Source organism: Phytophthora ramorum (assembly GCF_020800215.1).
Source record: "Phytophthora ramorum isolate Pr-102 chromosome Unknown Phyram_PR-102_s0011, whole genome shotgun sequence".
Taxonomy (NCBI): domain Eukaryota; phylum Oomycota; class Peronosporomycetes; order Peronosporales; family Peronosporaceae; genus Phytophthora; species Phytophthora ramorum.
Window position 1 is genome coordinate 55173 of NW_027150657.1, and position 16852 is coordinate 72024.

The following is a 16852-nucleotide window of genomic DNA, read 5'->3' on the forward strand; positions in this document are numbered from 1 at the left end:
GCGTACGCGTACGATACGCTTCTCGGTTCTAACAACGACACCCGTTGCTAGCCTCACTTCCAATAGACTTCGAGGTGTTTCCACCTCCTCGAAGTCAAGCCTTGGAAGGCTCTGCAGTCGAACAAAGTTGTTCGACGCACCACAGTCCACTAGAGCACGAAGAGACTTCTCTCTCTTCGAGCTTACCTTCAGGATGACAAGGTTCGGCTTGTCATCTTGCTTCTTGCAGTGAGATTGGCTCTCACTGGGGGCAGCGATCTTCATTGCAGCGTGTCCGATGTCGACACGCTCGATCGCATCACCAGCAGGGCGCCCCGCGCCTGCTGGTCCCTTTAGTTTTTTGATTGCCCGTGGCGATACCCAGTATCGCCACGACGGCTCCTCGCCGCGTGCACAGGTGCTGTGCACTCGCGGGCGTAGTGACCGATGTTTCCGCAGCGGAAACAACGCACATTCGTTGATCCTCGACGCTGCTGGGAACCAGCAGCTGTCGCACTCGAGAGGTCCATTGGTTCGGGACCTCCCGACGGCCTTGCCACCGGTCGTGGCATTAGCCGTGGGGCGTTCACATGCAGTTTAGCCTGCCGCAGGCTAAACTCTTTTTGCATTGCAAGCGCAATTGCAGCCTCGAGAGTATTTGGATACTCTCGGAAGAGATAGGTCTTCACAGGCCCATCTCTAAGGCCCTTCATGAACGTGACGACCTTTGTCGCCTCGTCAATCGGGTTGGTCACGATGTTCGAGACCAAGTACCGTGCTCTTTGGGCGTAAGCATGCACGTCATGCTTGCCCTGTTGCAGATCGAGGAACTCCGCCCTCGATCGGAACTCGTTCTGCGGGGGCTCAAACGCTTGTTTGAGCTCCTCCTTGAAATCCTCGTACGTGCTAAAGCACGTAGGGTCTGTGAGTCGGCGTCCGTACGCCCAACTCCTTGCTCGTCCGCCAAGACATGACATGGCGAACGCAACCTTCGACAACGGGTCGACGATACGTCGAGCCGTAATGGCAGTGTCGACCTCGACAAGCCAACGGAGGAGAGGCTCGCCCTCTCTTCCAACGTAGCTGCTTACGTGGAGTTTCAATGACTCCACGCGCGGTGTGGCCGATGGCGACACCGAAGTTCGAGCAGCGGTTTCACGCTGTTCCTTCACGATGAAACCCAGAGCAACACCGTGTTGCTCCGTCGGTGATAGCGTTCGCAACATCGTTGCTACCGCCGCTTCCCCAATGACTGTTGACAGTCGTTGGAGGGCCTCCCACTCTGGTTCCGACAGGTGGGGGCAGTCTGCACGCGCAACATGCGTTGCAGACGTGTTTGGGCTACCCACGGACATGTTACTGTCCGAGGGCAGGTTCTCAGCCCCGCGTTCGTATTCCATACGAACGTGTTAGTCGGTCGTTGGACGGACTACAAAGTGCTACCAGGTGTAATGGGTCTGCTTAGACCCACTACTTAAGCTTACACGTGTGCGCACGTGTATGAGGAAGCGTAGGAGTAGTTTACTTAAGTTCAGTATACTTGTATCCACAAGTATACTTAAACCTAGATAAATGAACCAAACGGAAGCTTTGGTGGTAAATGAGAACTGTATTGATTGTAAATGGGGTTTCCTCCTAAAACTGATATTTCTAATGAGAGGTTCTGCCATTGGATGGCTGGCAGAACCCCTATCTATTGAATGACTCTCATTGGTAGAAAGGTGTTACTTTCTACCAGTCATATGCCTTTTGCTATGAATGTGGACCACCCTGTGGTGGTCACCTGAATGTATGCCTTAGTGCATGTTGCACTAAGGTAGGAGGTGAACCGAATGTGTAGCCCCGCTACAGAAGGCGAGTGGTGTATTAGGCTGCTGTTTCAGCCCCCAACTCGCCCGACCTCAATGTCTTGGACTTGGGGTTATTCAATGCTATTCAGAGCATCCAGAACCGTGTGCCGATCCATGGAATCGACAACCTCATCACTGCTGTTCAAAATGCATACACCAACATGGATACGGACGCGCTGGACAACATGTTTCTGACGTTGCAGGGCTGCATGTTATGCATTCTACAGGAAAGTGGTGGGAATCGCTATGCACTGCCGCACATTGGCAAGGAAGCACTACGAAGAAAAAGCATACTGCCTAGAGTGTTGAAGTGCGACCATCATCTGTATGATAGCGCTAAGGCATGTCTAGTCGAAGCTGGTCGCCCAAGTCTGATCTTTTTTGATCCTGCTGAGTAGATAATACCTGTTAAAAATGATCGTATCAGTTTTGCAATGCCAATGCTCACCTACTGGACCTATAGCCTGTCATACGTCATTATTTCCATCATTTTCAACCAGAGGTAGTACGAGTATTTCCGACGAATTAACCGCATACAAAATGCAAAAATTCGAGTTAATATGAACTTAACAGAAGCCTCTCGGTACCACCTCGATTGCCAGATCGGGCGGAACAATTCTCATGAGCGGCAAGGGCGTGCAGAAGCAGCGGCAGAAGCGCAAGTCGCTGGCCGAGGACTATGGCGGGTCCGTGGGCGAGGACCTGCTGGAGTACATGGAGGCGGAGGACGGGCCGGGCGGTGTGCAGCAGTCCGTGGACAGCGTGGGCGCGTCCAGCAACTTATCGCGGCGCATCCAGAACCGACTGCAAAAGCTCAACGAGGTGGCGCAGTCTGCGGGGGGCGACGGCGAGGCTGCTGGCTACTACGACTTCTCTACGTTGGACATGAAGCCGGACCACGAGGCGCGGCCCGTGTGGGTCTGTCCCAACGGCCGCATCTTCCTCGAGGCCTTCTCGCCCATCTACAAACAGGCGTACGACTTCCTCGTGGCCATCTCGGAGCCCGTGTCTCGCCCCGAGTTCCTGCACGAATACAAGCTCACGCCCTACTCGCTGTACGCCGCCGTGTCGGTGGCCATCGAGACCGAGAGCATCCTCAAGGTGCTGGAGAGACTGTCCAAGAACAGGCTGCCCGAGGGCATCGTGGCCTTCATCAAGGACTGCACGCTCAGCTACGGCAAGGCCAAGCTTGTGCTGCATCACAACGAGTTCTACGTCGAGAGCCTGTACCCGGAGGTGCTACGCAAACTGCTGGAGCACGAGCACATTCGCGCCGCGCGTGTCAAGGAGACGGCGGCGGACGTGGCGGCCAATGCGTCGGCTGCTGCACCGCCGGTGGCTCCTGCTGGCGCGCGAGCGGAGGACGCGAGCGAGTTTATCCAGAAGGACGTGTCCGCGGAGGACCAGGCCAATATGCAGTACCAGAAGCTGCTGAACGAAGACTACAACGTGGCAGACGAGCACCACCCTGGCAAATCGTCCGGCGGCCAGCAGAAAACGGTGCGCACCGTGTCCTTCAAGATCCGGAAGACCATGGTCGAGCAAGTGAAGCGCGCGTGTCTGGACCTGGACTACCCGCTCATGGAGGAGTACGACTTCCGAAACGACAAGACGATCCCGGACCTCGAGATGGACCTGAAGCCCACCACGCGCATTCGAGAGTACCAGGAAAAGTCGCTGAGCAAAATGTTCGGCAACGGCCGCGCACGATCGGGCATCATTGTGCTGCCGTGTGGCGCAGGCAAGACGCTGACGGGCGTCACGGCTGCGTCCACCATCAAGAAGTCGTGCTTGTGCCTGTGCACGTCGGCCGTGTCCGTGGAGCAGTGGACGGCTCAGTTTAAAATGTGGACCAACATTCCAGAGAAGAAGATTGCGCGATTCACGTCTGTGGCGAAGGACTACATCGACCCGGAGTCGGGAGTGATCGTGACCACTTACACGATGGTTGCGTTCGGTGGACGCCGTGCTCGCGCTTCCGAAGAGGTCATGCAGCTAATCCAAAGCCGCGAGTGGGGGTGCATTCTGTTGGATGAAGTGCACGTCGTGCCCGCCAAGATGTTCCGCAAGGTCATTGGCTCGATCGCGTGCCATTGCAAGCTTGGACTGACGGCCACTCTGGTGCGTGAGGACGATTTGATCGGCGACTTGAACTTCCTCATTGGCCCGAAGCTGTACGAAGCCAACTGGATGGATTTGACTCAGAGCGGATTCCTGGCCAATGTGTCGTGCGTCGAGGTGTGGTGCCCCATGGCGGGCGAGTTCTACCGAGAATACCTGCGCGAGGGCAAGAGCGCGCGCAAGCGTGCGCTCCTGTACGTGGCCAACCCGAACAAGTTCACGGCCGCCGAGTTTCTCATCCAGTACCACGAGGAGCGAGGCGACAAGATTCTGCTCTTTTCGGACGACGTGTTCGCCCTGCGACTGTATGCAACGAAGCTCAACAAGGGTTACATCTACGGCGGCACTGGGGAGCGTGAGCGCATGCGTCTGCTGCAGTCCTTCCGCAGCTCACCGCTGGTGAACGTCATCTGCATCTCGAAGGTCGGAGATACGTCCATCGATTTACCAGAGGCCAATGTGATCATTCAAGTCTCTTCGCACTTTGGCTCGCGACGTCAGGAGGCCCAGCGCCTCGGACGTATTCTGCGCCCCAAGGCCAACGCCACAGGCGGGTTCAACGCCTTCTTCTACACGCTCATTTCCACGGACACGCACGAGATGTACTACTCGAACAAGCGCCAGCAGTACCTCGTGGACCAGGGCTACACGTTCAAGGTGGTGACTGACCTCTTCGAGCCGGGCTCATTCGAGGGAGTGTTTACGCGGAAGGAGGACCAGCGAGCGCTGCTGAACGAGGTGCTGAGTGCTGACGTCGAGAGCGCCGCCAAGGACGAGAACGCTGCCATCCGCGACGACGAAGACCTGTCGCGTCTCGAGCTGTCGGGTCACGGTCGCAAGAAGAAGAAACTGTCGTCGCTCGGCGCTCTCTCCGGCGCGGACGGCACCAAGTACATGGAGTACTCGGCCGGCCACGGCGCCAAGCAGCGACACAACCTGTTCCGCGACCGATATCGCTAGACGTTACGCTGGAGCCCTGCAATGATGAAATGACACGCTCGCCTTTTATTAAGCTCGTGGTTGAAGTAGGGAGGCCACCTTACCTTTCCTGCTACGTACGATCAATCTTCACCACGAATCAGCATACTTATCAGACGCTTCCTCTGAGTCCTCTGAGTCTGGTAGGTCGTCACTCCGCTTCTCGTCATGGGTGGCGCCCTCGTGCGGCGCCCGTAGCTCCGCGTCCTACGGCTCTAACGTTCTGCTCGTAGTCCGCGTCTCGCCAGCCAAAATGTCGGACGTCCAGGCGTCTTCATCAGCGGCGCCTCCTTCCTCGCTCCCGGGCTCGGAGCGCTCCGACTACCGCGGCAAGTGCCTCTACAAGACTGGCAAGTGCACGAACGAGCGCGCGCTCAAGACGTCGGGCACGGCCCACAACCTCTGCGACGACCACCGCAACAAGCAGAATGAGCACCAGCGCAAGCTCGACGCCAAGCATCGTGAGCACAAGCGAGAGCGCCGCGCCTCCGCCCCCTCAGTCACCAAGAGCGAGCGGTTCGCGCCGTACCCGCCGACAGCGAAGCGCCCAACGTCCGTCGATACGTCGGGCGCCGCCGCTTCGCCTCCAGCTGCTGCACAGGCGGTGTCTAGTGTAGAAGAAGGAGAAGCGACCCCCTCACCCTCCCCGGTGCTGGCCACTACGAGCAGCGGCGTCATGTACCTGCCCAACGGGCCGCAGCCGCCGTATTCCTTTCTGATGCAGGACTTTGACGGCGTTGTCGTGCCGCTGCCGTCCTACCTCGAGGGCCAAGAGCGGATCGAGTTCCGCTCGTGCATCTACCAGAAGGTGCTGGACTTCATCTCGGAGGAATGCGTCGTCCGCTACGGCGCCAAGGTCGAGACTGCGTCTGCTGATGCTCCAGTTGCGGTGGCTACAGCTCAAGTGAACAGTAATGAGACGGAAGATGAAGCTGAGATGAGCCCCGAGGAGAACGACCCATCTTCGAGCGAAGGAGACCACGACAATGACGCCCAGCAGCCAGGCACAGACGAGAAGAGGGCGAAGGTGCATTGATGGTGTCTATTTCTCGAGCTTCAAGGCGCTCGGGCAAGAGCTGAGCCGTCCACGCTGCAGATCTATTAGTGCTATCGTTCTCGCTACCCATATGAATGAACTGCATCCCCGATATGCTGCCCAGCGTTCCGTAGCTGCCTCCACCTTGGTGTCGCGGTCACTCGGTGCACGTAACGTGGCGGTTGCGCTTCCTGCTACATGTAGCAAGTGTTTGTGAAGGCACGCGATGCAGTAGCTCATAAAATAATGGGGGTTCATTGACTGGGATCACGCATCTAGGAGAGACAACGACAGACCTGAGCTCAGATCTCGACCTCGCGCTTGCCCTCTCGTACCTGGCTGTCGTCCAGGCCGTCGAGACTGCTGAAGGAGTACTTCTCGTCGTTGTACGACATCTCGCTGTAGCAGTCGCTCTCGCCGCGTGCACGCATTTGCTCGGCATACTCCGAGTCGGTGACCGAGTCCGCGATGGAGTCGGTAATGGAGTCGGCTATTGATGACCGGCCGTCTAGGTCCGGTCGCCGCTGGGGGAGTCGCGCGAGTCCCTGGGACGACTCGAACGAGTACTTGCCGCTGTCCAAGTCGCTAATCGTGTCGCTAAAGCTCACGCCGCCCATTCCGCCCATGGTGCTGCGGTCGGCATCGTCGTACTGCATCTCCTGCTTCATCCGCAGATACTCGCCAAAGACGTTGGGCGTGGACGTGCATCGGGACGACACGTCCTGCTGCACGTACTCGGTCACGTTCGAGAAGCCGCCAATGCCGCCCACGACGGGGGCGGGCTGCGCGTTGCGGCCGCCACTTCTTTCCGAGCCGCCGCCCAGCACTGCAGGCGACTGCGACGGGTCGGCCAGCATGCCGTCGAAGCTGCGCGGAGACTCGTCCGTGGGCACGCGCGACAACGAGTCCATCGGGTCTGGCCGAGACGCTTTGCGGTGGCCACCGTAGCCTGTGTTGGGGGCTGCGTAGTTGACTTTGCTGCTGTCCAGGAGGTTGTTGTACGGGCCGGTAATGCCTTCGTCAGGCTTCGACAGGCCGCGTAGGCGCTTGTCCGACATGGCGCGGTTGCGGCCGAAGTTGCCTGCTCCTGTGGCTGCGATGTTTCGCTCTCGGCGGCGGCGCATCTTGCGTCTCCTGATGCAGAGGATGAGGAGGATGATGACAATGAGCACAGCGCCGAGGCCGATGGCTCCGTACGTGATGAGGCTAGAGTCTAGTCCGCTGATGCCGATGGAGCTCGTCGAGTCGGTGCTAGTGCCAGACGATGAGGAGGAGGAGGAATCGACAATGGATTGTGTCGAGTTAGACGTGGAGCTGCTGCTGCTGCTGCTGGAGGTGGTCGCAGCGGTGGCGCTCCACGAGTCGGAGCAGTCGTAGCGCACGCCTGTGAACGGACACGTGTTGGTCGAGTTGTCCTTCTCCCAGCACGTGTACGAGCTGTCCAGCGCGTAGATGCAGGGCGGGCACTCGCCGCTGGTCGTGTCACACGTGGTGCTGCCGTCCTTGAGGCAGGACGTGACGGAGCTGCAGAAGTCGCTCGTGTCCGAGGCCATCGCCGTGGCCGCCAGCAGCGCCGCCAATACCTGAACCAGCGCGCGTCGTCCGGCAGTCATGGCCGCCAGTTCGCCTCTTGTCTTATGCGGCCTCCGTCCCCATCGCCAACGGCAGAGACCTCACGCCAGACGCAGCGTGCTGACCAGCTTGACCGGGCAGATGGTTTCCTGGCGGGGTGCATAAAACGCCGAGAAGCCACTTTCAACGGGTCGCCTGCTGCCACAAATAACGACTGCCTATGGTTTGAGCCTTGCAGTCCCCGCTACGGCTTGCAGCCTATTACCGAGCGGATATCGGTGCTCCATGCTAGGCTGTCTTCGAGGAATACCTTAGCGGAACCATCGCTTCCGACACATCTCGAAATGCGAGGTCAATAGACTTCGATGCCATCTAGGTGAAGAGTGCGAAGTAGTTGGCCTCATGCAAAACGGCAAGGAGAGCGACTTGATATCAGTCCGGCACTCCTGTCCACCAGGACAACAACCTGCTGCTCTTGCCTCTATCCGTACCACCCAGCATATCCATACTGTGCGCTGGATCGCCAAGCTTCGTTAACCAGGTGACGATTCTTATCGTGTCTTTCTGCCATTTTTAAAGCTGTAATGCTGCCATATTTGCCCAGTCCGCGCCATATTTCTCCCTGCTGAGAGACCAGGTTCTGCATCTGATCGTTGCCATGTAGAGACTGAGCGCTGGCGCAGAGATCGGAGCGCGTTGGGTGCCGGTCTCTCCTCGGCCATCCTGTCTGTCTCCTCTGCTCGGATGCCACTCAGTGCGCCTTAGAGGACGGAGACTTTGCAAATGCAAAGTGTCGACTCCCCCCCCCCATGGCGAGTGCCTGTGTTCGTGACTGAAGACACCGTGTTACTCACCGTAGAGGCAAGTCTCCTTTTGCGCGAGGCTCGTTACCAATGCTCAACTTAGCAGCGCAGACTCGCGTACTGCCGCCTTTGCTGAAGGCGTCGTCAAGTCATCGGCCACACGGTGGATGTTTGCACCGAGACGCTGGTCAGAGACGCCCGTGTGTCCCCCTTTAATCGCAGAGGAGGGCGCTTGGCTCGCCCCTGCAACGTGCGTCTGGGTGAGCACCACGATGGCGAAAGTCTCGCGGGTACCGGTAGCCCACTCTTGACTCGGGCGATTGACTGCAGTTGCCTTTCGCTGCTGGGATCGCCGAGCACTGCCGATTTGCAGCCTTTGACCGCCGTTGGATGACCCTCTCCTGAGCGGTGGCTCAGTTCGCTGTCTGCATTGACCGAGTTCGCTTTCAGACTGTCGTCGCCTCAGCTGGGCAGAGAAGCAAGAGATGACGATCGTGACCGACTGCAGTCGCTCCAATACATGACTTCCGTGTTGGCGCTTCCGTCTTCACTCACGACATCATCGTCCACTACGCGACCGAGATCAAAGGCGGCTCTCGGAGAAGCTTGCGGTGCGGGTGGCAGCAACAAACTCAATCCTGGGCAATCGCTGGCACCGTCCAGCGCGCACTGCAGCAAGTCGATATCTTCCTCGTCTTCCTCGCCGTCGTCAAACCACTGCGGCACAGGGATACTCGCCCTATCCTGCACCTGGCTGCTTTCACTTTTGCTTTCGTCAGTCGCCAGCGGCACGTCGGCATCGGCCTCCAGTTCACTGCCGTCGTCGTCGCTGCCCCCTTCATCGAACCACTGCGGCGCACCAGGTCTCACCACCTCGATGCAAGGTTGATCCGGCCCTGATTCAGTCATCTCATCAGCCTCGTCCTCAGTGAAAGACCCTACAAGTTTTCCCTGGGTTGCGTCGTGGAGGTCCATGCCAGATAGAAGACTTGCAACGGCCTCAGCCTTTGGCTCTGGGGGGTCGTCTTCATCGTGTGACTCGGTTTTCGCATAGCAAAAGCTGGCACCCTGGCGAGCCATCTCCATGCCAGAGCTCTCGGTAGCCCGACCGTGTCTCCCTACCACATACTGTTCACGCGAAACCTTCAGATCACCAGTCTGCAACAGAACGTTCAGTGACGGACTCATACGTTCAGCGACGCTGGGCTGAGCGAGGAGCTGGTCTATAGCGTCGAAGCACGTCGATAGTAGTTCCGGTCGATTGCTGATGAGCGCCAACGCCGTACCGGGGGCGAAGATCTTGTCGAAGACCTTGGTCAAAGCGTCACTCTGGCTGTCCTCGATCACAGCCCCCATCTTTGCCAGCAAACGCAAACTCGTCTCTAACGACCGCGCATCGGGTGAATTTGCCCATGCTTCGGCAGAAACTGGGAGATGGAGGACCAGTTGAGACAGAGCCCCAACAACAACAGGAGCCAGAAGCTCCAGAAGGGTGGCGATATCACTCCTTCGAGTCTCAAAGTAGTCGAACCCAGCCTTAAGCACCAACAGACACATGTCCAGCATGCGAACCATCCCATCCGAATCTCCACCGTCGGCCTTCGATTGTTCGTCCAGTAGCTGGAGAACCACCCCGCAGCATTCAAAGCACGTGTGGAAGAACTCATTTATCCACGGCATCACATCCAAATCGTCGTCCAGGAAGCAGACGGCTGTCAAATGCCCCAGTAACTGCAGCCGCAGAGCCATCCGCGGGGTGAACTGGTACGATGGACCTTCGTCCACGACTGTCCTCACAAGGTCTTCCACTTGCTTCATGCAGAATTCTTTCAGATCACTGGACATGTGCGCGTACGCAAAAGCGATCACCTGCAAGATCCCATCGGCCTGTGTCCAAGCACTGGTCCACTTCTGTTGAGCCTGATGAAGCAGCAGCACCAAAGCCAAGCCGGCAGCTACTGCATCCCAGCGACAGCACAGAAGCCTCCGCCAGATGATCTTCCGGTGCATTGCCTCGCCCCCAGCTGCAACACCAGAGCACAGCACATCGATCACTTGCTCGCAGCACCGCAGCCAACGTTCACTCTCTGGTGTAGCCATGTCCGTTGCGCTCAATTGGCGCGCGGCGGCCTGGAACGCAGCCACGAGCACTCGTTGCAGTCCACTATCGCCCTGTGACTTCCCCGCTCTCTGGCGGCGCCCCGCCTGGGCCTCTCTCGCTGCTCTGTCAACGATTCGCTCCAGCACTTGGAGCTGCTCGGGCCTCGTCTCGACGCTGGAATCGACCGCTTCTGATAGAAACGCGAGCGCTGCGGACGCGAAACTCGGGCCGAAAGACCGCAGCACTCGATCCGCATCGGCACGCGACTGCAGCTCTGCTGGCGGCGGTCTCGGGGCGTCGCGTTCATCGTCCGAGTGCCCGCCGCCGAACATGCAATTCCGATACTCGCTGGCCATAAAAAGTAAACGAGTCTACAGGAACATCACAAGGTGGAGATGGGTTGGTATTTTGCACATGAATTGGGTTTTTACTCAGGCTTCTGTCTAGGCCCGAGTTCGGTGTTAGCAACCGACGCTAGGACTCTGCGGCCGCTTACATGGCGCAGTCCTTGTGCGAAGACGACGCGGTGGTGGTCGACTGCGTGACGGACGTCGAGGCGGACGTGTCGTCCTCAACATCTTCGTCCGAGGAAGCGTCCACGTCTGAGGTGGCCGCGTCCTGGGTCGCGTCGTCCGAGGTGGTGGCGTCCCCAGTGGAGGTCACCGTCGTCGAGGAGCTGGACACGTCCACCGCCGTGATGGTGGCCGCGTTGCTGCCGTCGAAGGACGACGTGGAGTTGTCGAACTCGGCGGCGATCACGTCCTTGAGGACGCCCTCCTGCGTGAAGAGGCCGAAGTAGGCCTCCACCGTCTCGTTGGCCTCGAGCGTGGCCAGCTTCCACGGCTCGTCGAAGGCCGAGAAGTAGAAGTACATGAGGTCCTTCTCGGCCGCGAGCGTGTAGAAGTCGTAGAAGTACTTGGCGGCGTTGGCGGCCGTGGCAGGGCTCGCGGCCGCGTCCGTGCCGTCCGAGGCCCAGCCGGTCTCACCCACGACCACCTCCTTGCTGTACGCGCCGGCGGTGTCCACGAGCGCCGAGAAGCGCGTGTAGAAGAAGTCGGCGGCGCCGTCCACGTCGACCTTCTCCCAGAAGGGGAAGTAGTTGGCCGACACGTAGTCCACGGCCTCGATCATGGACGGGTAGGCCGAGTACGTGTCACCAATGTCGGCGATCGTGAGCGGGATGCTGGCGGCGCCGGCGTTGGCCTGACACAGGGCGCGGATCTCCTCCAGGTTGGCGATGGCCTCGGCGGCCGTCACGTCGCCGCGGTACACGGCCTCACTGCCGACGTGGATGCCCATGATGTTGTCGGACAGGACGACGCCCGTCTCGAGCAGCGTCTGGAACGCCGCCTTCTCCGCCGCGAAGCTGGACGCGGCCGAGTCAACCCACAGGCCCAACTCGACCTTGAGGCCGGCCTCGATGGCCGCGGGCACCACGGCCGTGGCCTGGTCGCAGTCCGTGAGCGAGTAGAGGCGGATGGTGTCAGTCACGCCCTTGAGCGTGGCCAGCTCGGCGGAGATCTGCGTGGCCGGTTTGCACTTGACGTCGGCCGTGGCCCAGTCCGGGCCGGCGCGGATGTTGTAGTTGATGCCCGCGCACTTGAAGCTGCCGGCGTCGGCCAGGCCGAAAGCAGCGGCGGCCATGGCCAGCGCGGAGGTCGTTCGCAGCACGTTCACCATTGTAGTCGGTAGTCGGTTCTTGGGGCTGTGGCTCGGGATACTCGTATCCAGGAGATAGGAGTTTGGGGAATGAGCATCGGAGGCCAGGAAGCGGAGCGGCCGAACCCAGGGCGGGGCGGCATCTCTGCGTCGACGATCGCGCCAGTGCCATGTGGATCGCGTGTCAGGGCCACAACAAGACGCTCCGCGCTTGGATATTTCGGCAGCTGAAGCGCCGGCAAGCAGCGAAACCTGTCACACTCGATCGATGCCGTACGTCAGCGACTGCTGCGGCCGGGATTTGACGACGAGCGAGCACATTTGGTGACTGGAATGGCCATTCTCGACTCTGTAGTCGAGTCGGAGCGAGTGCGTGCGCGTTCGCCGGCGGTTGATCTTCCCGATAGATTTTGGTGTCGGTGCTGTCGCCCTTCGAGCAGACGACTAACTATGATACATCTGTGCATCGCGTGTCGAAAAGCAGCCAAGTCCGGTGCAGCTGGTCGCCGTCGCGAGTGCCGGGGGCCCTTGCAGTACAAGCTGTACACGATGCTGAGCAAGAAGGGCAATGCAAAGTCCAGCGCGGCTTCAACGTGGACACGGCGTTACTCCGCACGTTGGAAGCAGAGCCTTGTCGCGAGCTATAGAGAGAAGATAGCGAGGGAAGGCAAGCGTACATTTGCAACGCATGCGCCAAATTGTATTGTCAGGCGTGCGTCAGGAGCGCGAACAATAAAAACAGGACAGCACGAACACCACGCTCGACGACGGAGCAGCCATAGCGCATTGTAGCCTAATTTGTAGGTGGGGCTGCTCTCTACGACGTTGGTCTCAGCATCGTCCGCTTCCTCCGCGAGCGTTGTGGTCTCCGCCTCGGTCTCCCAGCAGCATCAGACCCTGCTTCGGACCTCGGCGGATGACCCAGCAGCAGAAGCAGCAGAAGCTCCCCTTTCAGCTCGAGCTCTGCGATGATAAGAGGCCTCCACGGCCAGGACTCGGCCTTCGTCGCTCACTTGGATGAGTCTATGGGGCGACCTCGCTGACACGAACGTTTGTGCTGCTGGCAGCCCACCCGTTCTCGCCGATCACTTCACTCTTGCCAAGCCGCTGGTAGATCGACACGACAACCTTCGCCGACGCCACGCTGTCCCAGAATGGGAAGAGGTAGTCGACACGCCAAGCAGTATGTTGCCCGCGTCGGTGATTCAAGAGCGCAGCACGCTCGCGTAGCTCTTCAGAATCTCGAGCTCAAGGGATCTACGAGGCCGGTTTTCACGAGTCCTCCGCGTCCGCCCAGTCCGCGCCGATGCTGGTGCTGCAGTTGATGTCTGGGGGTGAAGACGCGGAGCTGGCTGCGAGCACGGCGACTGCGATGGATGGTGATACGGAGGACCAATTTGGTGAATGAACTCGCTGCGGCAAACCCAGACCGGGCTGGGAGGAAAACTGCCCCATCCCGGTGTTCGACCAGTCGAACCGATCCCACCTCGTGATGGATTTCTATCAGCTCAGTCGCCCATCCACTCGTCGCCAGGCAACAAGTCGCAGCCTCGGACGCGATTAAAGTCATGAAGTGTGCATGTTGTGTGTTACGAGCTATCATACAGTGTCCCAGTACGAAGGTGCTGAGCCTAGACCCGCCTCACGTGGCAGCGCTCAGTTGTTGTGGTGGTGGTCGTCGTCGTGCCAGTGCCTGCTGAAGTGCTCTCAGTGTTGCCGCTGCTGGTCTTGGTGCCCGAGGTAGTCGCACCGGACGTATACACGCCCGTCGAGCTAGTGGTGGTGGTGCCAGTAGCGCTGGCCTCTTCGTTCCTGCTAGCGAGGCAGCTCGTCCCCAATGAAAGTTCGGCGATCTCGGTCTTGAGCGTCCCGTCCGCGTGGAAAAGCCCAAAGTATCCTTCGACGGTGGCGTTGCTGGCATCGATCTTCCACTCCTCATCGAAGCCCTCGAAGTAGTAGAACTCGAGTCCAAGCTCCGAGGCCATCTGGTGGAAGTTGTAGAAGTAGAGGGCGGCGTTCGAGGGGGAAGCCTCCGACGCCTTGGGGCTCGAGCCGTCCGAAGCCCAGCCAGTCTCGCCAATCACCACCTTCTTGCCGAGCGCCGCCGCCTGCTGATACAGCGGCTCCATCCTCGAGTTGAAGTACTCGACAGCGTTCTCCACGTCGATTTTCTCCCAGAAGGGGAAACCGTTAGCCTGGACAAAGTCCACGGCGTCGGTGATCTCTGGGTGCGCCAGGTACACGTCCCCGATCTCCGCGATGGTCACATTCACGGATGCCAGGCTGTTCGCCCCAAGTAAAGCCTTGACGCGGTTCATGAACTCAATATTCTTCTGCGCCGTGACGTCCTTCCGATAGATCGCCTCACTGCCCACGTGGATGTCAACGATGCTTCCGTCCGAAAAAATGCCCGAGTTTTGCTGCAGGAGCGTCTGGAGGTACGCAAACTCCGCCTCGAAGACGGCGTCGTCGTCGCTTACCCAAAGTCCCAGGGACACAGTCAGACCAGCGTTGATAGCCGCGGGCACCACAGTCGCCCCTTGGTTGCAGTCTCCGAGTCCGAAGATACGCACAGACTTGGTGACTTGGGCTAGAGTCTCCATATCCGCCTGGATGCCGACCGCACTCTTGCATCGTTGGTTCACCGGGGCCCAATCGGCTCCGATGCGAGGGTTGTAGTTGATGCCGTGGATGCAGAAGGTTTGCGCCTCTGCTTGGTGTCCCCCCAGAGCAGAGGAGAGAGCTGCCACGGCACCAAGGAGCTTGAAAGGTAGCATTGCTGGACGGGTCACTAGTTGAAGTGCTTGCTGGATCTTGCCAATTGGAAAGTGAGGCTACAGGCACTCGGTGTGCCAAAAGCCTGCGCGGTCCTACTGAGGATCGACAATCGTATTTGTACCTCGGTGGGTGTTTCAAAGCATGTCGAGTTCCAGTAACGGAAGAAGAAACCGGAGGAAGGAGTGCCGTGGTGCGTTGATGGCGTTAGTGGCGTTGATGTGCATTCAGCAGGAGATGTTGAATAGCAACGAACGTGCTGGCAGCTTCCGTTTGCACGAGAAGCAGAAAGTTTTCCTGTTGAAGAGAGATTGGCGCGCTGGAAGCATGTTCGCCTTCACAGATCTCTACACACACGATAAGTAGAACTAGAAGCCAGGGCATTGGCATGAAGGAGATTATGCAGCTGAGTGCCCACACCAGGGGCTTCCCGTGAGAACGCTATTATACACGGGACGTGTCTTGGTCACTCCAAATCTCATGTTGAAGTTTCGCTTTTGTCCGTTTTGGTGGTGGTGGGGGGGGGTAAATTTAAACGGCCAACTGCTGTCTTGCCGCAACTTGCCTTGATTCAGCACTGCTGGACACCTCAGCAGAGGCTGCACGATGTTACAGCCCATGCCACAGTTTTGTGCCTTTGGTGATCAGCTCATTATGTTTATCACCCCTGAACACCGGAATTCAATATCCACGAGGCGGTGCAGTTGTCTAGTCCACCTTCGACACGGCTAGGGCGAAAGTAGAGAATGGCGTTGGATCCAAACACTCGCAGCGTACTTGGCAGACCCGCGTACATGTAGTGGATACCACAGACCACAGGTGGCTACATATACATTTGACAGTCTACGAACCTGCAGATGTTTGATGCCCTATTGCCACTGCAGTCGTGAACTGACCAACAAGCACCATACATCTGCCATCCACGTTGCAGTGGCTGGCCATGAATCAAGGGCGCAGATGGCGCTGCTCGCATACGTGTAAGCCTAGCAGGGCCCAGATGCAGTGGTGCTGATGCGTAAGTAAGTAAGTCCTTCGGGAAACTTCAAGTCTTGTTGCTATTCCGCAGGTGGTCCCCGTCACCAAGCGCTCACTGCGTCATTGTGCAATTCTCGTTCTAAGCAACGAGCCTCCAGTCATCTCGACGCCAACACCTTCACCCGTATCAAACACCCAATCGATCCGATACCATGGCGGCTGGAGTGATCGTGAACGTACACAATGACGACGACAACAGTCCTCCGACGGAGGGTTCGCGCACCTACGCCATCATTGTCTGCGTCTTCGCGGCACTCGGTGGGCTTTTCTTCGGCTACGACCAAGGCGTGACGTCCGGCGTGCTGATCATGCCGTCCTTCTTGGAAGACTACTGCGTGGGCTGGCACGGCTTCACCTACGCGCAGTGCACCGCGTCGGCCTCGGAGTTGCCGGAGGAGTGGACGTCCTTCACGGTCTGGTACAACATGGCGTACAACCTCGGCTGTCTGGCTGGCGCCTTCCTGGGAGGCTTCATCGCCGACAAGTTGGGTCGTCGCGCGACCATCTTCTCGGCGGGGCTGCTCTTCTGCGCTGGCACGTCGTGGGTTTGCTTCAACGCGGCCCAGGCGCACGACCTCATGTACGTGGCTCGAGTGCTCCAGGGCTTCGGCGTGGGCAACTCGTCCTTCTCGCTGCCGCTCTTCGGAGCAGAGATGGCCCCCAAGGAGCTGCGCGGACTGCTCTCGGGCTTCATGCAGATGACAGTCGTCACGGGACTCTTCTTGGCCAGTGCGGTGAACATCATCGTGGAGAACCGCGAGCGCGGCTGGCGTACAACCAACGGCGTGGCCATGGCAGCTCCGATCGTGGTCATGCTCGGCATCTTCTTCGTGCCGGAGAGTCCTCGCTGGACGTACCTGCACAAGGGCAAGGAGGAGGCGGAGCGTGTGCTCAAGCGCCTGCGCCAGACCGACAACGTGGGCCACGAGCTGCAGGTGATCGG

The 16852-nt window shown here is 58.9% G+C and overlaps 5 protein-coding genes across 5 annotated transcripts; 1 reads left to right on the forward strand and 4 right to left on the reverse strand.

The window, feature by feature from the left end:
- Positions 1–2450: 2450 nt before the first annotated feature.
- KRP23_10814 (General transcription and DNA repair factor IIH helicase subunit XPB) lies at positions 2451–5964 on the forward strand (the record flags this gene model as incomplete). The annotated part of the gene is made up of 3 exons (XM_067881298.1): positions 2451–4888; positions 4980–5071; positions 5162–5964. The coding sequence occupies 3 exons, from the start codon at positions 2451–2453 to the stop codon at positions 5962–5964; spliced, it is 3333 nt and encodes a 1110-aa protein (XP_067740622.1).
- Positions 5965–6266: 302 nt separating this feature from the next.
- On the reverse strand, positions 6267–7577 carry KRP23_10815 (uncharacterized protein; the record flags this gene model as incomplete). Its single annotated transcript, XM_067881299.1, has 1 exon — positions 6267–7577. One exon carries the CDS (start codon positions 7575–7577, stop codon positions 6267–6269), a length of 1311 nt encoding a protein of 436 aa, XP_067740623.1.
- A 1224-nt stretch (positions 7578–8801) lies between these two features.
- On the reverse strand, positions 8802–10772 carry KRP23_10816 (uncharacterized protein; the record flags this gene model as incomplete). The annotated part of the gene is made up of 1 exon (XM_067881300.1): positions 8802–10772. The coding sequence occupies one exon, from the start codon at positions 10770–10772 to the stop codon at positions 8802–8804; it is 1971 nt and encodes a 656-aa protein (XP_067740624.1).
- Positions 10773–10932: 160 nt separating this feature from the next.
- KRP23_10817 (Glucan 1,3-beta-glucosidase) lies at positions 10933–12120 on the reverse strand (the record flags this gene model as incomplete). Its single annotated transcript, XM_067881301.1, has 1 exon — positions 10933–12120. One exon carries the CDS (start codon positions 12118–12120, stop codon positions 10933–10935), a length of 1188 nt encoding a protein of 395 aa, XP_067740625.1.
- Positions 12121–13730: 1610 nt separating this feature from the next.
- Positions 13731–14876, reverse strand: KRP23_10818 (Glucan 1,3-beta-glucosidase; the record flags this gene model as incomplete). The annotated part of the gene is made up of 1 exon (XM_067881302.1): positions 13731–14876. One exon carries the CDS (start codon positions 14874–14876, stop codon positions 13731–13733), a length of 1146 nt encoding a protein of 381 aa, XP_067740626.1.
- Between the last annotated feature and the right edge of the window lie 1976 nt (positions 14877–16852).